Genomic DNA, 17,663 nt, shown 5'->3' with positions numbered 1-17,663 from the left:
GTAGAATTATTTTTACACTCACACACACACACACACACACACACACACACACACACACACACACACACACACACACACACACACACACACACACACACACACACACACACACACACACACACAAAACCGTAATGTACCTCTAGAAACTTTAGGAAAGCTGGCTTGGCTTCCTTTGCAATTCTCACTGCGTCTTTGGCGTTCATGAAGTTGTCGATGTATGCTGAATAAATATTGGCGAGGATCTCTTTGGAAAACTGAGGAGAAAGTGGAATCATTATTGATCAACACTGTACAACAACTGTACACCTTTAAAAACATCACCCCTAGCCTGCTAATCATTGCTTGACACAGAGCAATACTGTCCTTAGTGAATTCTGAGTTATGTTACCATATTTATACAAAAAAACAGTATAGTGCTTTTTGATATGTTTGTTACTAAAATGGCTTCCTATCTGATAGTGAGAACAACTCTGAGTAGTTATCTTTGTGGATGGATGGTGTGTGTGGATAGACAGTCCTCAAATAAATCTCCTTAGCTTGTCGTGAGGAAAGACAGCTCACTGGCAGCGTGTGACTCAGTCTGTTCTGTAATGTTTAACTCTAAAGCCACAGGGGGACAATTTACACCCACCAGAAACAGAGGTCCTGTTTTACGAGCCCTGTAGAACATGCTGACATATCTGCACAATGTCTGTTCCATAGAGGCTTTCATTTTCACACTTTGATTTTTTTTTTTTTAAATAAATAAAAACTATTTCAAACTTTATGTACAGCCATCTGATGCTCAGGTTTCCTTGAGTCTGGTTTGCAGTTGTACTGAACATTAAAGTGCACATGAATATAATAATGTAATTAAATAATTTGATATTTTCGTTTATCAAATAAGGTGAATGACCTTTAGTATCATGTTTTGTTTTTGTTCTTGACTTTCGCATGGGACTTGGGTTGTATGATATCTAATAAAACTCATAAAACAAGATAATGGCCCCTTCTTGTAGCGCAAATAGTTACCGTCACAATGCTAGGTTGTTGTGGGTTACTCTTAGCATGTTGCTATGGTTACAAAGGAGTTCTGATTTGTTTTTTAAGCTTTTTTTCCATAGACTTTTGTATTTGTAAAGTTATGATGCATCTTAAGCTTGATATCGAAGAAGTTCCTATGAAGAAAATGAATGAGAACCTTAAAAAACGTGAGTTTAAAGGCATGAGCTTAGGAGACAGACCAGGCTTAAGCCTAGTCCCAGACTAAAATGCATGTTTGAGCTTATTTAACTCAAAGCAACATGCACTGGTATATTTTAAAATAGGTCAGTACCATTGTTTTGTCTCAAGATGCACAGCAGTAATGTTTTTATGTTTATAAAAGCTACTTAAATGTCCTAATTTATCTAAGCCCTGTCTGAGACAACCATCTACACCAGGCCTGAGACTTACATGCACAGGGTTCAGTACAGCCCCAAAGCCTTAAAAATCCCATAAAACAGAATTGTGGTGTCTAAACTATCTGAGTTTGTCAGTTTGCGACTAATTTAGTCAGAGGCCATATAAATCCTGCATTTGATGTGCGAACATGAATCTGACAGGAATGTCTAAACAACGTGTACCTAGCAGTCGTGAGGCGGTATTTCTCCAAACCGGGGCAGAGGGTCAGACAGATTAAAGCCCCACACTGAGACACTTAGCATTCCTACAGAGAGAACAGACCTTCACCTTATTCTGAACAAATGTTAGGCTGCATCCCAATTAGCATAATTACACAATGCACTAAAAGTGGTGGGAAAGTACAGTAAACTACAGTTCCAAAGTTGGGGTTGGTAAGATTTTGTATATTTTTGAAAGAAGTCTCTTATGCTCACCAAGGCAAATATAAATGGTATTTAGATTTATTCTTAATACTGTTAAAAAAAAAAAAAAAAAAAATATATATATATATATATATTTTTTTTTTAATAACAAAATAGTGTTATTATAATAATTCGGTAACATAATAAGGTTTCATTAGTTAACATTAGTTTACTTTAGTTAACATGAACTAATAAATAATGAACAATACATCTACAACATGTATTCATCTTAATTAATGAGAATGTCAGCATTTACTACTACATTATTTAAATCAAAAGTTTTATTTGCTAACATTAGTTAATGCACTGTAAATCAACATAAAAAACAATGAACGACTGTATTTTTATTAACTTACATTAACAAAGATTAAAAAATACTGTAATAAATGTTTTACTCATTGTTAGTTCATGTTAGTTAATACATTAACTAATGTTAACGAATGAAACCTTATTGTAAGTGTTCCCAATAATTCTTATTTTTATATTTTTATTTAGTGCTACTACTAACAATAATCATAATTATTATTAGTCATACTGATCTAGAAGCACCAAATGTTTGGGACAGAATTATAGCAAGTAGGCACAACAAACCTGTTGTTCTTTTTAATTTTTTTGTGAATTTTAAATCGTAAATTGAAATTTTAACCAGAACAATCGGACCAAACATTTTTTTTTTCAAAATCGTGCAGCCCTATCAGCATGTTCACAGCTGTTTTGTTTCTTTTTACAGGGACCAGATGCCACTGATGTGTCCTGCAGACTCAAACTTTCAAACAAGTCTCTTCAAACGTTTTTTTTTTTTTTTTCTTCTTCCTGAGAGCGCTGCACCAACATCAAGAGGCTGTTCAACTTCACTGGACTGATTTTCTAAACGAACATGGTAAAATAAGCTCCATCACTGACTACTGTTTTTTCATCAGTGCATGGCAAACACATTGGAAATGCCAGGTATGTTGAACAAGAACTGTTTCAGGAATGACATAAAGGTGTCTGTGTTTAGATCAGTGTGCTCAATAATGTGCTTTTTTGTCAATATATATATATATATATATATATATATATATATATATATATATATATATATATATATATATATATATATATATATATATTAGGGCCGGGACTCGATTAAAACAATTAATCTAATTAATTAGAGGCTTTGTAATTAATTAATCGAAATTAATCGCATTTTAATCGCATATAAATTAGGGCTGTCAATCAATTAAAAATAATTGTGTTGAACATGTTATTGAAATAATGTTCAAATGTTCAAAGGGTGAGCATTGAAATAATTGTGCCTAGCAAATAATCAATACAATACAATTGAACATTATTAAATTATTGAACATGATTAAATTATACATTTAATATTAAACATTAAATCATAAACATTATTTACACTTGCTTTACAGGTTTTTAACATTACTTCGAAAATGCTGCAATTTAAAGTTTGAGATGTTTTTCATCTGTTTTAGAAAGTATTTTTAGACTTTTGTTTTTTCAGAATAAAACTTGTTTTACAATCTTGAGCATGTATCTATATTTTTATTAAATGTGTTTAAGCCATTGCTGCAAGTAATTTGACAGTTAACAATATTTTAGTGTACAGTTAATCACAAATTCAGTCAGCATTGTCATGACTCATTATCCCATGAAGAAAGGTAAGACGGTGAAACAACGTCACGATATCAACGTTGATTCAATTTGCAAAACCGAAGCATAATTCAACATTGGTTCAACGTCGACATACAATCTTTATTCACCCATATTGAAAGAAGAGACGGTGAAACAACGTCACGAAATCAACAATGAAACAACGTCACGATTTCAACGTTGATTCGTTTTGCACAATGGAAACATAATCCAACATTGATTCGACCTTGGTCCCTTACGTTCACCGGCGAATCAACGTTGAAATGCCGGCTGTTTTTTTTATAAGTAAATGTTCCAATCAATGATCCAGGCAGCGCCAGCGCGTTCTCGTCTCCCTCCTTCATTTTACAGTCGAATGGTGGCTAGAACGGCTCCAGGTTCAAAGGTCAATATGGAATGGATTAATCTGCGTTATTTTTTTTAACGCGTTATTTTTTCTCAGATTAATTAATCGAAATTAACGCGTTAATGTCACAGCCCTAATATATATATATATAGTAAATAACATTCAAACAATAAAAAAAGCCATTCTTTTAATCTCCTCACATTCTTTCATGTAGTTCCCTCACAGTCCCATTCACCTGATAGGGCCATTAGTGGAAAGGGTCATTGTCTTTCCAGGTGTGAAATACATCAATATTCATGATCATTCACGCCTCCTCACATTATGACCTTTCTAACACAAAACATGTCTTACAAATTTTAAATCAATCAATCAATATACTGTTTTATGTGAATGAGTGGGCAGGATGATTTTCACATCGTTTTGAAACAAAACTTCTAGGCTACATTTCAGTTCTCAAAACTCTTGCAAAAAGATTTTATGGCCTCAAAAGAACATCATTTATTTGAAATAGAAATCTTTTGTAATTTTATAAATGTCTTTACTGTCACATTTGATCAATTTAATGCATCCTTGCTGAATAAAATTATTAATTTCTTTCAAAAGAACATGAAAAAAACTTTCAGCACTTAGGATGAGACGAAGACCTAGCAGCAGGAGAAATTGTGTGTGCACGTGTGTATGTGTCTGAGAGACAGAACGGCACCAGCATCACGACATCATAGACCCTAAGTAAGACCGGTGGGTTGAGACAATATGGCAACCATGTCAACTAATAAGCCTACAACCTGCACGTCATCCCTTTAGTATGGAAAAAAAACACCTGCTAGATGTCAACACTTCTGTCAGTACCTTCTGAGAGCAGACGACCGGGGCTGAGTGGCTCCAGCCTAGTGTTCACACACTCTCTGAGCGGATCACTGGCTAACTGAATCTTATGTGTTAGTAACGCTAATGTGAGAGGCCAATCACAGAAGATGAGGAAATCATCAAAATAAGACATGCTGTTAATGTGATTTATTATAATTTCTCTTGATTATAGCCAAATTTACCAATTTGTTCATAAGCTATTTCTGAACCAGAGAAAATAAACTACATTTGACAGGTCTAAATGGCTGTAAAATTACATGGGACGTTTAAGCAAACAATGTTATAAACCAAAAAAATAAATAAAAAAATCCATGGCTGCACAATTCTACTAGGCACTTAAAGTATGTATTTCACTGGGCGTTTAACTGGTAAACTCTGGAGAACATGCAGACATCATATTTCAATATCAGTCTTTTTATGCTTTAATATTCACAGAGGTCATATTCTCTACATAAGGACCTATCCTCACATACAATACGGTGCAAATAGTAATAAAACTGTGATTAGGTTCTCACCGACTGAATGAGCACATGTCCGATAGTCTGTTTGTCATGCCACTGGTTGACACAGTCCAGCACCTGCTCCAGGAACTGCTCATGATGTTCTAGAATCTCAGGGATCTGGTAAAACATCTCGTCTACCAGGGATGGGTCACAGAGCGGGGAGTTCTCCGGGTGCTTGAGGGGCTTCATGTAGCCCTGAGACCGCAACAACAGAGAGAAATAGAGGAAATCAACAGTTTTATCTACATGGAACAATTTTTACTTTTTAGTACTGAATAAAATGCAATCAACATTTCCATCACAGTGCATTACGGCATTAATCGCTAAAATTAAAAATGCTGTCTAGTTAAAACCACTAAACTGTGTTAACGAATGTTAACATTTGAGTGTGTTTGACATACTTAGACCATGAACTGGATATGCAATAATAAATATAAAAGAATATGCAATTATAATGAATATGCATGAATAAATATAAAGGAATATGCAAAAATAATGAATATGCATAAATAAATATGAAGGAATATGCAATAAATATGCATGAATACATATGAAGGAATATGCAATAAATATGCATGAATAAATATAAAGGAAAATGCAATAATAATGAATATGCATTAATAAATATAAAGGAATATTCAATAAAAAATAATATGCATCAAAAATGATAAAGGAATATACAATGACAGAATGAATGCATGTTTTTGTGTTTGCATGTGGTGGTCTGGGACAGACTTTGATTATAGGAAATGCCTGACTCCCCCTTTGGGATGTAAACTGTGTCACATCAAATGCAGATAAACATTCTGCTCCTCTGTCTTTACTCTCACAAAACAAGGATTTTTTAAAAACCAAACTTGTATCTCATTTATTTATTAATTTGAATTAAAAAACGTACCAATTTGGTTGGGGATCAAAAATTCCAATTTTGGAATCGGACACTTAAGGTCAGGAATCGGACCATAAAATTAAACCTTCGATTCCTGTGTGCGCATTTTAATGTGATTTCAAACCATTTTCAAGAGCAAGAAAACGCGAAAGAGAACTCAATTCGGCACTCGTGCGGCACGCTGCTTTCTTTGCGCACACAGCTGCCTCTCATTTAGTGCGCGATACTGAAGTGAGTTATAGTACGCGTCTTGTGCTTAAACGCACAAATACACACAAAACTATGTCAAAATATTCTCGTAAACACAGTCGGTTTTGTCTTAAGTGAACATAAACAGTGTGCATGTGTAACAGTATATTGGATCCTGCATGAGCCCTTAAAGCGACAGCAGCCTAATAAACCTGCTGTAGTCTGTGTAATTAACGTTCATTAAAGAACAAAATAAAAAGAAAATCACTCACTGATCTTGACTTTTGTAACTTTAATAAGGAATAATCAAAGTTTTATTTATAAAAAGAACACTATGCAGTGTTATTTTACATTTGATTACAATTTCTGTACCTGAACTTTCTTCAGTTGTATTTGTTTTGTGCTATTGCTAATTTGTTTATTTGTTCTTATTTTATTTCTGTTTACTTGTCTTTAATATGCTTTTACCTTAATGGAATCGATAAGCAGAATTGGAATCACTAAAATTACCAAACCCTACTTACCAACAAACCAAATATCCCTTACATAAACATACAAAAAAGGACTGTTGTGTTACTATAGTACAGTGATGTATAAGATGGTAACATCATATACTATGGTATTCACATCGTACTTCAAAAATACCTTGGTATTACCAATGCCAAAAAAGCATGTTAATACGATAGTACGTCTCCAAAAAAAAAAAACATACCAACACAGAGTGTTTGTCTCAGGTCAGATGTTTTGACTAGCGCACATCTGGCCAACGCTCTTCCAGCACCTCAAACGGCCTAAAACGTGCCCGGAGACACGCTGTTGCCGTGATAACCCGCTCTCGTCTGTCATACGTCCATCACGCACCTCTCCACCCCATCAACACTTTAAGGTGATAAACTTGTGCTTGTGCGTCTCTCTCAATGTTTGCTCAGCCAACCACGGTTGACCCGCTGCACAGCGTTTACACGTAATGATGTTGACTGGAACGCAATCATTTACCCACAAAGATAAACCGTTTCCTTTAACACAGAATGAGAGCATAAATGCCGGTGAGAATTGCTCAGTAATGGGGGCCATTTTGGAGGTGCGTTGCCCGCTGCTCGCTCACCTTGTTGCCAGGGCAACGGATGCAGCTGCTGGAATAGGTTGTTATGAGTCAGGAGAGATTAGAAAAGATGATGATTTGTTTCTCTCTTTTGCTTATTAAACTCAGTATGCAGCTTCCGCTCTCGTTCTTACAGAAACATCATGTTTCGGTTGTTCTGTTCTGATTTATTCAAGGTCTGCAAATGATTTATGATATTAAGAATAATATTAAAAGGTTGATGCATAAACACAAATAGCAAACCCTTAATGATACAGTGCTTTTTTAATTTTTATGATAAATGTTATGCAACATACTTGGTTTGGCCATTACGTTTGATGTGTTGATTATGTATGTGCATTTACTCTCCACAAAAACTGTCCCCAGTAGTGAGTTAAAATGATAAACCTTCCTTTGAATATGTCCTAATTCGAAAAAAAACCAAAAAAAACCAGCCTGTAGTCATTATTATTAGTTTAATAAGACTAATAGGAGTCTATGTTATTCATTTAGACAGCTACATGAATGTGTGTGCGTGTTTCATACCTGTGTGAGTGTGCGAAGAGCGTCAACGTAAGATTGTTCTGTGTCCAGTAAAGTCATCATCACATGTCTTCTCATATCCTGTAGAGAGAAATATGTCAATAACGTCACATAAAACACATTTACATATTACAAACAATATTTTTTAAATACATTTTAAATCAAATAATTATAAACAAAGGCAAATAAATACAAATTAAGATAAATAAATAAATATCTACGACAAATACATGTAGACACAATCCTGGAGACTCAAGTACAGGCCTACACAAAACTTCAACGCCCTTAAAAACAATAGTAACCACAGTTTAGACCAAAATACTACAATTAGTACATTTATTAGAGGTGTTTGCCACTTTTCAAAGTTACTTTTTAAAACCTCTAGCATTTAAAGTATCAAAAACTTTGCATTGCACAAAAGATTCCTCAAATCACGTGTCTTGATAAGGAGAGATCTGCTGTTACTTTAGGCTACGTACGTTCAGACTGTCAGCTAAAATCCGATTTTTTGTGAATATCCGATGAGAATCCGATCACAGCAGGTGCAAGTGTGAAAGTAAAAAATAATAATAATAATAATTTCCAAATATCAATCAAATATAATCAAATAAGATTTTACGCATCTGTTTTGAGCTACTTACATATGTGGTTTGAAATCCTGTTTAAATAGCATTTCTGGAAATCTGTTTCAGTCTGACAGCTCTAATCGGATTTTGCGTGATTTATGTCACTTTCTCACGCCACGTAAAACGCAAACATGTCAGACGTTGTTTTAGGAAACATGCTGAAAGTCATCGCAGAAACAACACTGTTGTTGCAAAGTGCCGTACGAGCAGAAAATGACAATATAACTGAGACCTGTTTTGAGATCGGCGGAGACGACAGAACAGAAGACGTAGTAGTTCCAGTGTGGCGGCTATATATTGGCATGTAAATAGGCCGTATAGCCTACCTACCAATGCTACGTCATTTCCACAGAAACCACAGAAATGCAGATATTCCAGAAAATAAAAGAGCGCCACGGGACACACAAATCAGATCTGAACAGTTGTGATAGGCCTACACTGTGTGGACAGTGATTAATTTAGAGATTCCAGTCAGATGCACAAATAATCGGATTTGGACTGACAGTGCGAACATCACCCAAGAGAACAAAATATCAGATCAACTATTTTCACTTGGGGTAGAACAAACTACCTAGAAACCATCCAGAACACCCTAGTTACCACATAGCAACCTGGTAAACACACTATCAGAACACTAAGTCTTAAGCAACCTCTTAGAAACACCCTGGCAACCATTCACAGCACTGTAATGGTGCTTTTACTCAGTATTTACTCACATTCTCTTAAGGAACATAAACATCTAATAATCATTATGATTTCAAAGCAGTCAAGAATGCATTATGGTATTTTGGTGGTGTAAAGGAAACAATTTATAATGAAGTGCTCAAAATAACAAGAGTTTCCTGTTTACTAGTCTGTGTCAGCCACTGAGCCAAATATGTGTATGTTTCCATCTCTGAGAAGATAACCTTCACTAACCACTGTGAATCAGTCCTGACCGACACTACACAACAAACACATCTGAGTGAGAGAGAGGCATTTAAAGAGAAAAACTGATAATGGACAGGGTGTGCTGTTCTTACACGGTTAAGTTTGTTAGCCAGCATCCGGAGGCCTGCGTTACAGATCTGTTCTGAAATGCCTAGCTCAAACACGCAGTGTGACATGGATGTAATTGGAAAAGGAAGTCACGTCGTGCAGCGAATGCCGCACAAAGTCACGTCTACCATGAAGCGGGCTGAAGGAGAACGAATGTTTTAGGATTCCTCCAAATAGTCAAACTTTGTTTTAAACTGGTTCCTGGGAACATAGACTCCAACTGTTTACAGAAGCACTCTAACAAGTTCAGAAGAGTTTATTTCTGAAAGAATGTCAGTAACATCCCACAAAAAGGTCATTACAAAATCAATCCCAAAAATGTGTTTGTTCATTCTGAATGAAATAACATGCAAGAGACAAAAGATATGCACAGGAGAGAATATAGCTCAAAAGTTTGCAGAATCTGCTAAATGTATTTTTTTTTTTTTTTGCTGTCAAATGGATTAATTGTGATTAATCACATCTAACATAAGAGTTTGTGTTTACATAATATATACACAGACACATACAATATATATATATATAACTTTAATCACATATTTATATATACATACTTGTATACACACACATTTATTATGAAAACACAAACTCTTATGTTAGATGCGGTTAATCATGATGAATCGATTTGACAGCAAAAAATGGTGTCATAAATGGTGTCATAAATGGTGTTTTTTTTTCATAAAAATGGCATGATATTTTTTATTTAGCACTTTCCTGAATAAGCTGTTTCACATAACAGATGTTTACAAAATAATGAATTTAGTGTGAAAAGATGGATCTCAAAATCATACAGTCACTACTGTGGACACACTATGGTTCAAACTTGCAGAAGATGCTGGAAAACTGAAGAATGTGAAGGATCTGGAGGATTTTTCGGAAGAACAGTTTAACTACTCAGGACAAACTAGGGGCTCGTGAACAACCACCACAAAACACACAGTCTTAATACTGTATTAATAGTATTAATAATCTAAACTAAAACCATTTAAAATGGTATTTATATGGTTTACAAGGTATTACAGAAAGAAAGAATAAAAGAAAGAAGCATGTATGCTTGTATCTCAGATTTATGCTCATGCCATCCAGTTCATTTTTCTCTCATATAGAGCAGCCGGTTTGACAGACACTAACCAGCATGCTGTCTTGGTCGACACGTCCGGCTCTAAACTGCGCTAAACAAACCTGCTGACCTGCTGTTTAGTTCCTCAAGCAGGCCGACACAGAATCTAGTTACCTTTCCCCTCAAGACAAATCAAACTGCCACACGCAGGGCGAGCACATGGACAGGAAGATCTGTATACGCTGCAAGGTATTTTAAGAGATTATTGAGCCTTTGCCTGAACTTGGTCCTAAATAAAAATTGGTAATAAAAACGCATTTAAACTGCATTTAGACCAAAATGCTCTCTGGAGTCTCATCAGGGGGCCAAAAATGTGCCCAGCAGCTCCAACAGCATGTGTGGCAGCCGTTAAAGACGTCCCAAAAGAGTATTTCTGAAATGCCCTGATGAGAAAGACACGGCGTGACATTCAGTCACATGCGCAGGAATGCACAGATGATTTTGGAAAGGTTACTCTATTAAAACTAATATTGAGATGAAAAAAGCTAAACATATAGTATAAATGAGACTAAAATATGAATAAAAACATTTACATTCGAACCCATGAACTTGCCTTTGCAAGTACCATCCTCCACTGTTTACAAACTAAACTTACAAAATTAAACTGGTGATTCACTGTAAACAAATATATATATATATATATATATATATATATATATTTTTTTTTCATTATTTATCACAAATTTTATTTTATTTTGTCAAGTAAGCTTAATAATTAAATGTGGTTCAGATAACAAAATATTTTGAGTTTATGTTGATTCAATTTTTTTTATTTCAATTAACTAAATCAGGTAACTTACTTTTTGAAGTTGTACATAAATGTAAATGAGATAAAACCATTTGATGGAAATCAAAACTAACTAGAACTACACTAAAAATGAAAAACACAAAACAAAACAAAAAGCAGTGAAGTTTTGGTGAAAGTTTTGGCAAATTAGAGTTTGAAATCTTATGAAATCTTCTTTCAGTAGAACTACATGCATGCCAGTAGTACAACAATCTCATGAACAGACAAAAAGACCATTAAACATTTTATTTATGCCTCAAATAATCTTAATGTGATTACATTGGTCACAACAGTAACAGACACACGGTTTTTAACTGCAAGAATCTAATTCATTTAAACATCAACAAAACCCATGGACATTCTTGCCATTTGGCTTACATAATGTCAAAAGGTGCCTTGTGCACCCGTCCCATAGCTGTTCTCCTGATGCATTATAGGGCAGCTTTATTATAATAAAATCACATTATGAATCCAGGAACATCCAAATGCATTTCTTGGAAAGACCAGGTCGCGCAGAGCAGGAGAACATGAAGCTCACTGGGGCAAAACAAAAAAAAAATCTCTAATAAGCAAATGTTCATGGCAGCTCATGTGTGGGACATGTTGTGCTGCATAAACATGAGATGGAGTAAAAAACACAAAAACAATGAACATATTTCAAGATTATTTAATTGTATTAGGGTCACACTCACATCACTGAAACTTTACTATGGATTCATATTTTTTTTTGCTACTATCCATGCATTTTACGCATTGAGAGACCATCAAATCATTATAAAAAATGTTCATGTTTTCTAATCTCAACAGAGTTTTGTTCTTCACTCACTGAAATTGAAACTGAATTGAATAATCAGGGAACTGAGTGAAATACTTCAGACTGCATGCTAAAGAGAATAAACACCAATCAAATTGTAAAACTTCACTGGGTTAGTGAAGATCGTTCAAGGTGTTGGTTTTGACGGACATTTTATACACAAACTACATTTTTTCTGAGTCTCGCATCAATGATTTTAATATTTTCATTTTTTATTTCACTAGGCCTATTTCATTTTCTGGACTGTTCTTTTTTCATAATTTTGGCAATAGATGAGTCCCTGAAGTTGTCCAATTTTACTCTCAAATGCTTATATATATATATATTATAAACATGATTTTTAAAACATGTAGCTTGATCATCATCTTCTCAGCTGTTTAAAAGATTAAGGCGATTATCAAAGTTTGATAAAATGTTTAATTTTCAAATAAAATGTGATTTGTTTTATATAATTACCCCTTAACAGATTCCAGTGGCGGTTCTACATTGAATTACACCCTGGGCGAGACCCCCTTCAAGACTAAACCAATTCACCTTGGTGGTGGTGACCAAGTAATCGTTTTGTATTACCTATTTTTATTAGCCATTCAGACCATTCAGAAAAACAAAAATGTGCAGGAAGTATAGAGGCCTGTATTTATAATATTATGAATGAAATGTGCGTTATTTGGAAGAAAGTCGAGGTGTGACTGACTTAGATAACTATATGGATCCCCCCCTTGTCCGTTCCATTTGGGAGAGACCCAGAGGTGAACTGTCATCCGCGCCCGCGCCTCCGCGCCCCCTCCCCTTTCCCCTTCTCAAACAAACAGCTTCTGTGCACGGCATCTTCTCAGCAAGCAGGGGCGCCTGCAGCAGGTGGCGCAAATTTGCCAATTCCCCACACAGTGAAATGATAGATAATAGAAAACCGCTTCACGGCGCAGGTTTTTTTTTTTTTTTTTTTTTTTTTGCTTGTGCCGGCGGCGCCGCCCCCCCCCCAAAAATGCCGCCCCGGGCGATTGCCCAGTTCGCCCGTGCCAAAAACCGCTACTGACAGATTCACAATAAAAATAAAACACAAACTAAACTAAACTAAAACTAAACCACTTGAACACATTGATAAACACACACATCCAAATCAAAATAAGAATTTCCTGTTTACTGTGTGACCGCTCTCTAGAACAAAAATGTTTATGGAAGTAAACTAAACCACGAAAAAAAACCTTAAACTTTAGTTCCAAGTAGAATGGTGACTAATCAACTACACCAGAACTGACTTGGGGCATTTTTTTAAATCATTTATTCACGGACAGCAGTCAGACTTGACAGAGTATTTACAGTCATTTTACATGAATGAAAGCAAGGCAGTGCGAGATACTCAAACCTGTTTTGCCCACATGAGCACCACGGCTGTGCTGGAGTAAATGTTCTAACCATTAGGCCACTGCTTCAGTATAGTATCCAATTTAAACCTCCCCAAAATGCTCTACAGATCTGAAAACAACCATCCATTTTTATCTAAATACCCATGTGTGACTTTGATTTACACTCATCAAGGTAATGAGATCATAGTGCAGAGGTAAACGGCTGTTTGAGGTTCTGGCTGTAGCGTTTGATTGGTTTTTATTAGCAGAGTGTGTTTGAGTTATGAGAAGATCTCATTTCCTTCTAAAGCTCGCTCTGCTTGAGGCCTGAGATATAACGTGCACTGTAGTTAAACATGCTATTTCTGCCAACCGTTGCGGCTTCGATAGAAAAGAACACACTTTACCGCATCTTGAGTAGAGCAGGTGCAATCTGTAATTTGATCCCCCATCGCCAATCAAATCAACCTCCCTTTGATCTGATCAAAAACGCTTACCGGTCGCTAGTCACAACGAGAAAATTCTGCACGGCTAATCATGAAAGAAGGGCGGAGAACGTTCAAGCGTTACATGGGAATTTGTCTGCTGGATGCAGTTCAAGCAGGTGCTGTAGGTGTTCTGGTCAGCTTGCTACAGGTACAGGTGCTGTGGCGTACTAGTTAAAGCATAGCTAGTAATCAAAGCTTGCTGATTTTAATTGGTACATGAGGTATAATCATTGTGCCCTTTAGGATAGGGTTAAAGCATCTGCTCTATGACTACTTATGATGATATAATTGAATCTAAGCTAAAAACTTGTCATATAGTAGTTTTTCTTGCAATCCCTGAAAGTATCACAGAAAAAAAAATGTAATTGACATAAATCAAATATATTGCATACCTAAAATATTATACCCAAAAAGTATATTTTACACAAGTAAAATACTGAACTGAATGAATGATTAAACATCTGAATACAAAAAAATTGACAAATAAACATGCAGTCTGTGACCACACTGTAAAAAAAATATTTTCATGATTTAGCACAACTTTTTTTCTTTTGTCAAATCAACTTAGAAAATGTGGTTCAGATAACATAATATTTTGAGTTTCTGTTGATTAAACCGATCTCCTTCATTGTTATAAACTCACATTTCAATGAACTTAAAATTAAGGCAAGCAGGTAGCTTACTTTAAAGATCCCATATTGTACACCCCTCTGGAGTTTTATTTTAGATTTTGATGTCCTTAAAGGTGGTATCAGCGATTTCAGGCCCAAACATAAATGATCACATTCATCTAATATTTCCTAACGATCCGCTAGCTGCCCGCCCCATAAGCATGCTGTCAAAAAACCGCGTCTCTCTAGGTAGCCTAGGCTCTGAGATCTGCACACAAAAACAGTTGGTATCAACATCACTCAAAACCAAAATAAATAGTGTTCCAACCAATCATCGACAGGGGCGGGTGTTGTGAGGTTTTGCGCTCGTGCACGGCTGCCTATGACGGCTGTACGCGAAAACCTCACAACATCCGCCCCTGTCGGTGATTGGTTGGAACACTATTTGTTTGGGTTTTGAGTGTTTGGCTAAAACGGGTGAAAACAACTGTTTTTGTGTGCAGATCTCAGAGCCTAGGCTGCCTACAGAGACGCGGTTTTTTGACGGCATGCTTATGGGGCAGGCAGCTAGCGGATCGTTAGGAAATATTAGATGAATGTGAACATTTATGTTTGGGCCTGAAATCGCTGATACCACCTTTAAAGCCGCTAGGGGTCGCTAACCTCTTACAATAACAAAGGCGTATGTATGTTGATGACGCATTAGCGGAATTATGGAACTTGCCGTCATGCTGAAGGATCTAATAATGTTTTATGGATGAGTGAATACATTGATGTTTTTAACATGACTGTGGTATGAAGCAGGTCGCGATTGCTAGTGAGAGAGATATCAACATTAGAATAACATACTGATCATATTCTATGATTTCATCATGTTGAGCTATATAAAATCGATTAGTTTTATGTACATTTGCTCACCTATACATTTACAAGTTAGTCGCGAATGTGGAGCTCTCGGCATCTTGAAAACGGCACGCTGATATTGATCCTTGTTTTAGTTCTCCTTTTGTCCCAAAGTATGCTTGCCATGGTCCATAATGTTTGAACGAAACAACAGCGTGAGTGTGCCGCTAGACGTAATGCAGTTGTCCACGTCTGTCGCCATGGTTACTATGGCAGTACGAGCGGAAACCAGGGATAACGCAGCTATTACGTCATTGACAGGCGACAAGTGGGACAGGGCGACAGGGACGAGCCATTATTTGAAATTGGAATTTCTCAGAAATTAAAAATCTTTGGGAACTTTTGGGATATTTTAAGTACACAACTGCAGGAAATATATCACACTGTGCAAGTGATTTTTGAATATTTTATTAAAAAAATCGTACATACAGTGCTATGCATAAGTTTAGACAACCATGCTAAAGTTGACTAAAAAGAGGAATAAAAAATCATATTTTGCAAATTGAACTTAATGCCTTATTTGAAAAAAATAGGAAAAATCCAACCTTTAAGGACACCAATTTTCTTTGTGAATGAATAATGTATCGTAAATAAATAAATGTTCTTCCTTAAAAAACAGGGTGCATAAGTTTGGGCACCACTATGTTAAATTCCCATAGAGGCAGGCAGAGAGCAATGCAAATCAAACTAGCTTTTAGGCTAACTGAAATTAAACCATGCCAATCTCTAGGTATGGTGAATGCTATGTGATGATGTGGGGCTATTTTAATTCCAAAGGCCAAGGGAACTTTATCAGGATGCATAGTATCCTAAAAAAAAAAAAAAAAAAATACTTAAAAATAAAAATCTGCCTGCCTCTATGGGAATTTAACATAGTGGTGCCCAAACTTATGCACCCTGTTTTTTAAGGAAGAACATTTATTTATTTACGATACATTATTCATTCACAAAGAAAATTGGTGTCCTTAAAGGTTGGATTTTTCCTAATTTTTTCAAATAAGGCATTAAGTTCAATTTGCAAAATATGATTTTTTATTCCTCTTTTTAGTCAACTTTAGCATGGTTGTCTAAACTTATGCATAGCACTGTATTGTAACTTTAAGAATATATATTTGCGGTATAAGTACTAAAAACCATCTCATATTTTTACAGCTCCTTTTTCAAGAGCTCTGCTAAGAACAGGTCGATTTTGGCCTGTCTAATTAATATTCATGAGCCTCTCTTCTGAGTGACGTACGGCCAGGCCAACCACAGGTAACTAGGGTCATGTACGCTGGAGCCTGCTGTGGCTAGGTGATGCTCAGAAGTAAGGTAAATAAAACACCTGTAATGATGGACATTGCTGAGGGAAATGTTATCGGGCCTTATATGTTAGAGGCGGACTCAGACCCCGAATCGGCAACGACAGGAGACAACCAACCACCTCCTCAAACGAGTTTACAAAAGCGCGTTTTTTTTTACTTTCCGCGTTGCTGCATGCAGATTTAACGTTAACATTAATTTAAACTGTCTGTAAACAAACTCAGACTTTTGAAGTTGTGTTACCCATGCAAGTACACTAAACGTTAGTTTCTGTTAGCAAAACATAAGACACAGAGACTTAGTGAAATCAAACTCACCGTCTTTAACTCAATAAAAACAACATACACCATACACCAGTGTCTGTAACTTAGGAAAACAAACAACATATTTTGTCTTGTTTCCAGCTGATATTCTATCAAAGCTTGTGGCAGCCATAGACTGAACAAAACAAAACGTCAGCATCAACTTAGCAACACTTTAGTGTTGCATATCCGTTTACAAACTATAATGTACATAAAAGGTGTTAGAAGTTTATTTACGGCTTGCGAATTTGAGGTCGGACCCAACGATGGAGGGATGCGATGTTGTCTGGGGTTGGGCAAAAGGAGGGAGGGGCAGTGGGCAATGTTCGGGGTGGTGACTGAAGGCGGTGACTGAGTAGTTCTGATGTCACATTTTTACGGAAGTCACAACGGCTTGTGAAAAGGCCCAGC

The 17,663-nt window shown here is 36.0% G+C and overlaps 1 protein-coding gene across 2 annotated transcripts in view; it reads right to left on the bottom strand.

Moving 5' to 3' along the window:
- Positions 1-17,663, bottom strand: part of arhgef17 (Rho guanine nucleotide exchange factor (GEF) 17) — a 95,615-nt gene that overhangs the window by 22,355 nt on the left and 55,597 nt on the right. For both annotated transcript variants that reach the window (XM_079873620.1, XM_079873621.1), the window contains exons 3-5: positions 7,919-7,996; positions 5,226-5,408; positions 138-254 (exon numbers count right to left, since the gene is read on the bottom strand). In XM_079873620.1, coding sequence (XP_079729746.1) covers positions 138-254; positions 5,226-5,408; positions 7,919-7,996 — 378 coding nt within the window. The remainder of the gene's footprint in view (positions 1-137; positions 255-5,225; positions 5,409-7,918; positions 7,997-17,663) is intronic.

Source organism: Squalius cephalus, assembly GCF_949319135.1.
Source record: "Squalius cephalus genome assembly, chromosome: 6".
Taxonomy (NCBI): domain Eukaryota; kingdom Metazoa; phylum Chordata; class Actinopteri; order Cypriniformes; family Leuciscidae; genus Squalius; species Squalius cephalus.
Note: the sequence above shows the minus strand (reverse complement) of the source record. Positions and strands in the feature narration are given on the sequence as shown.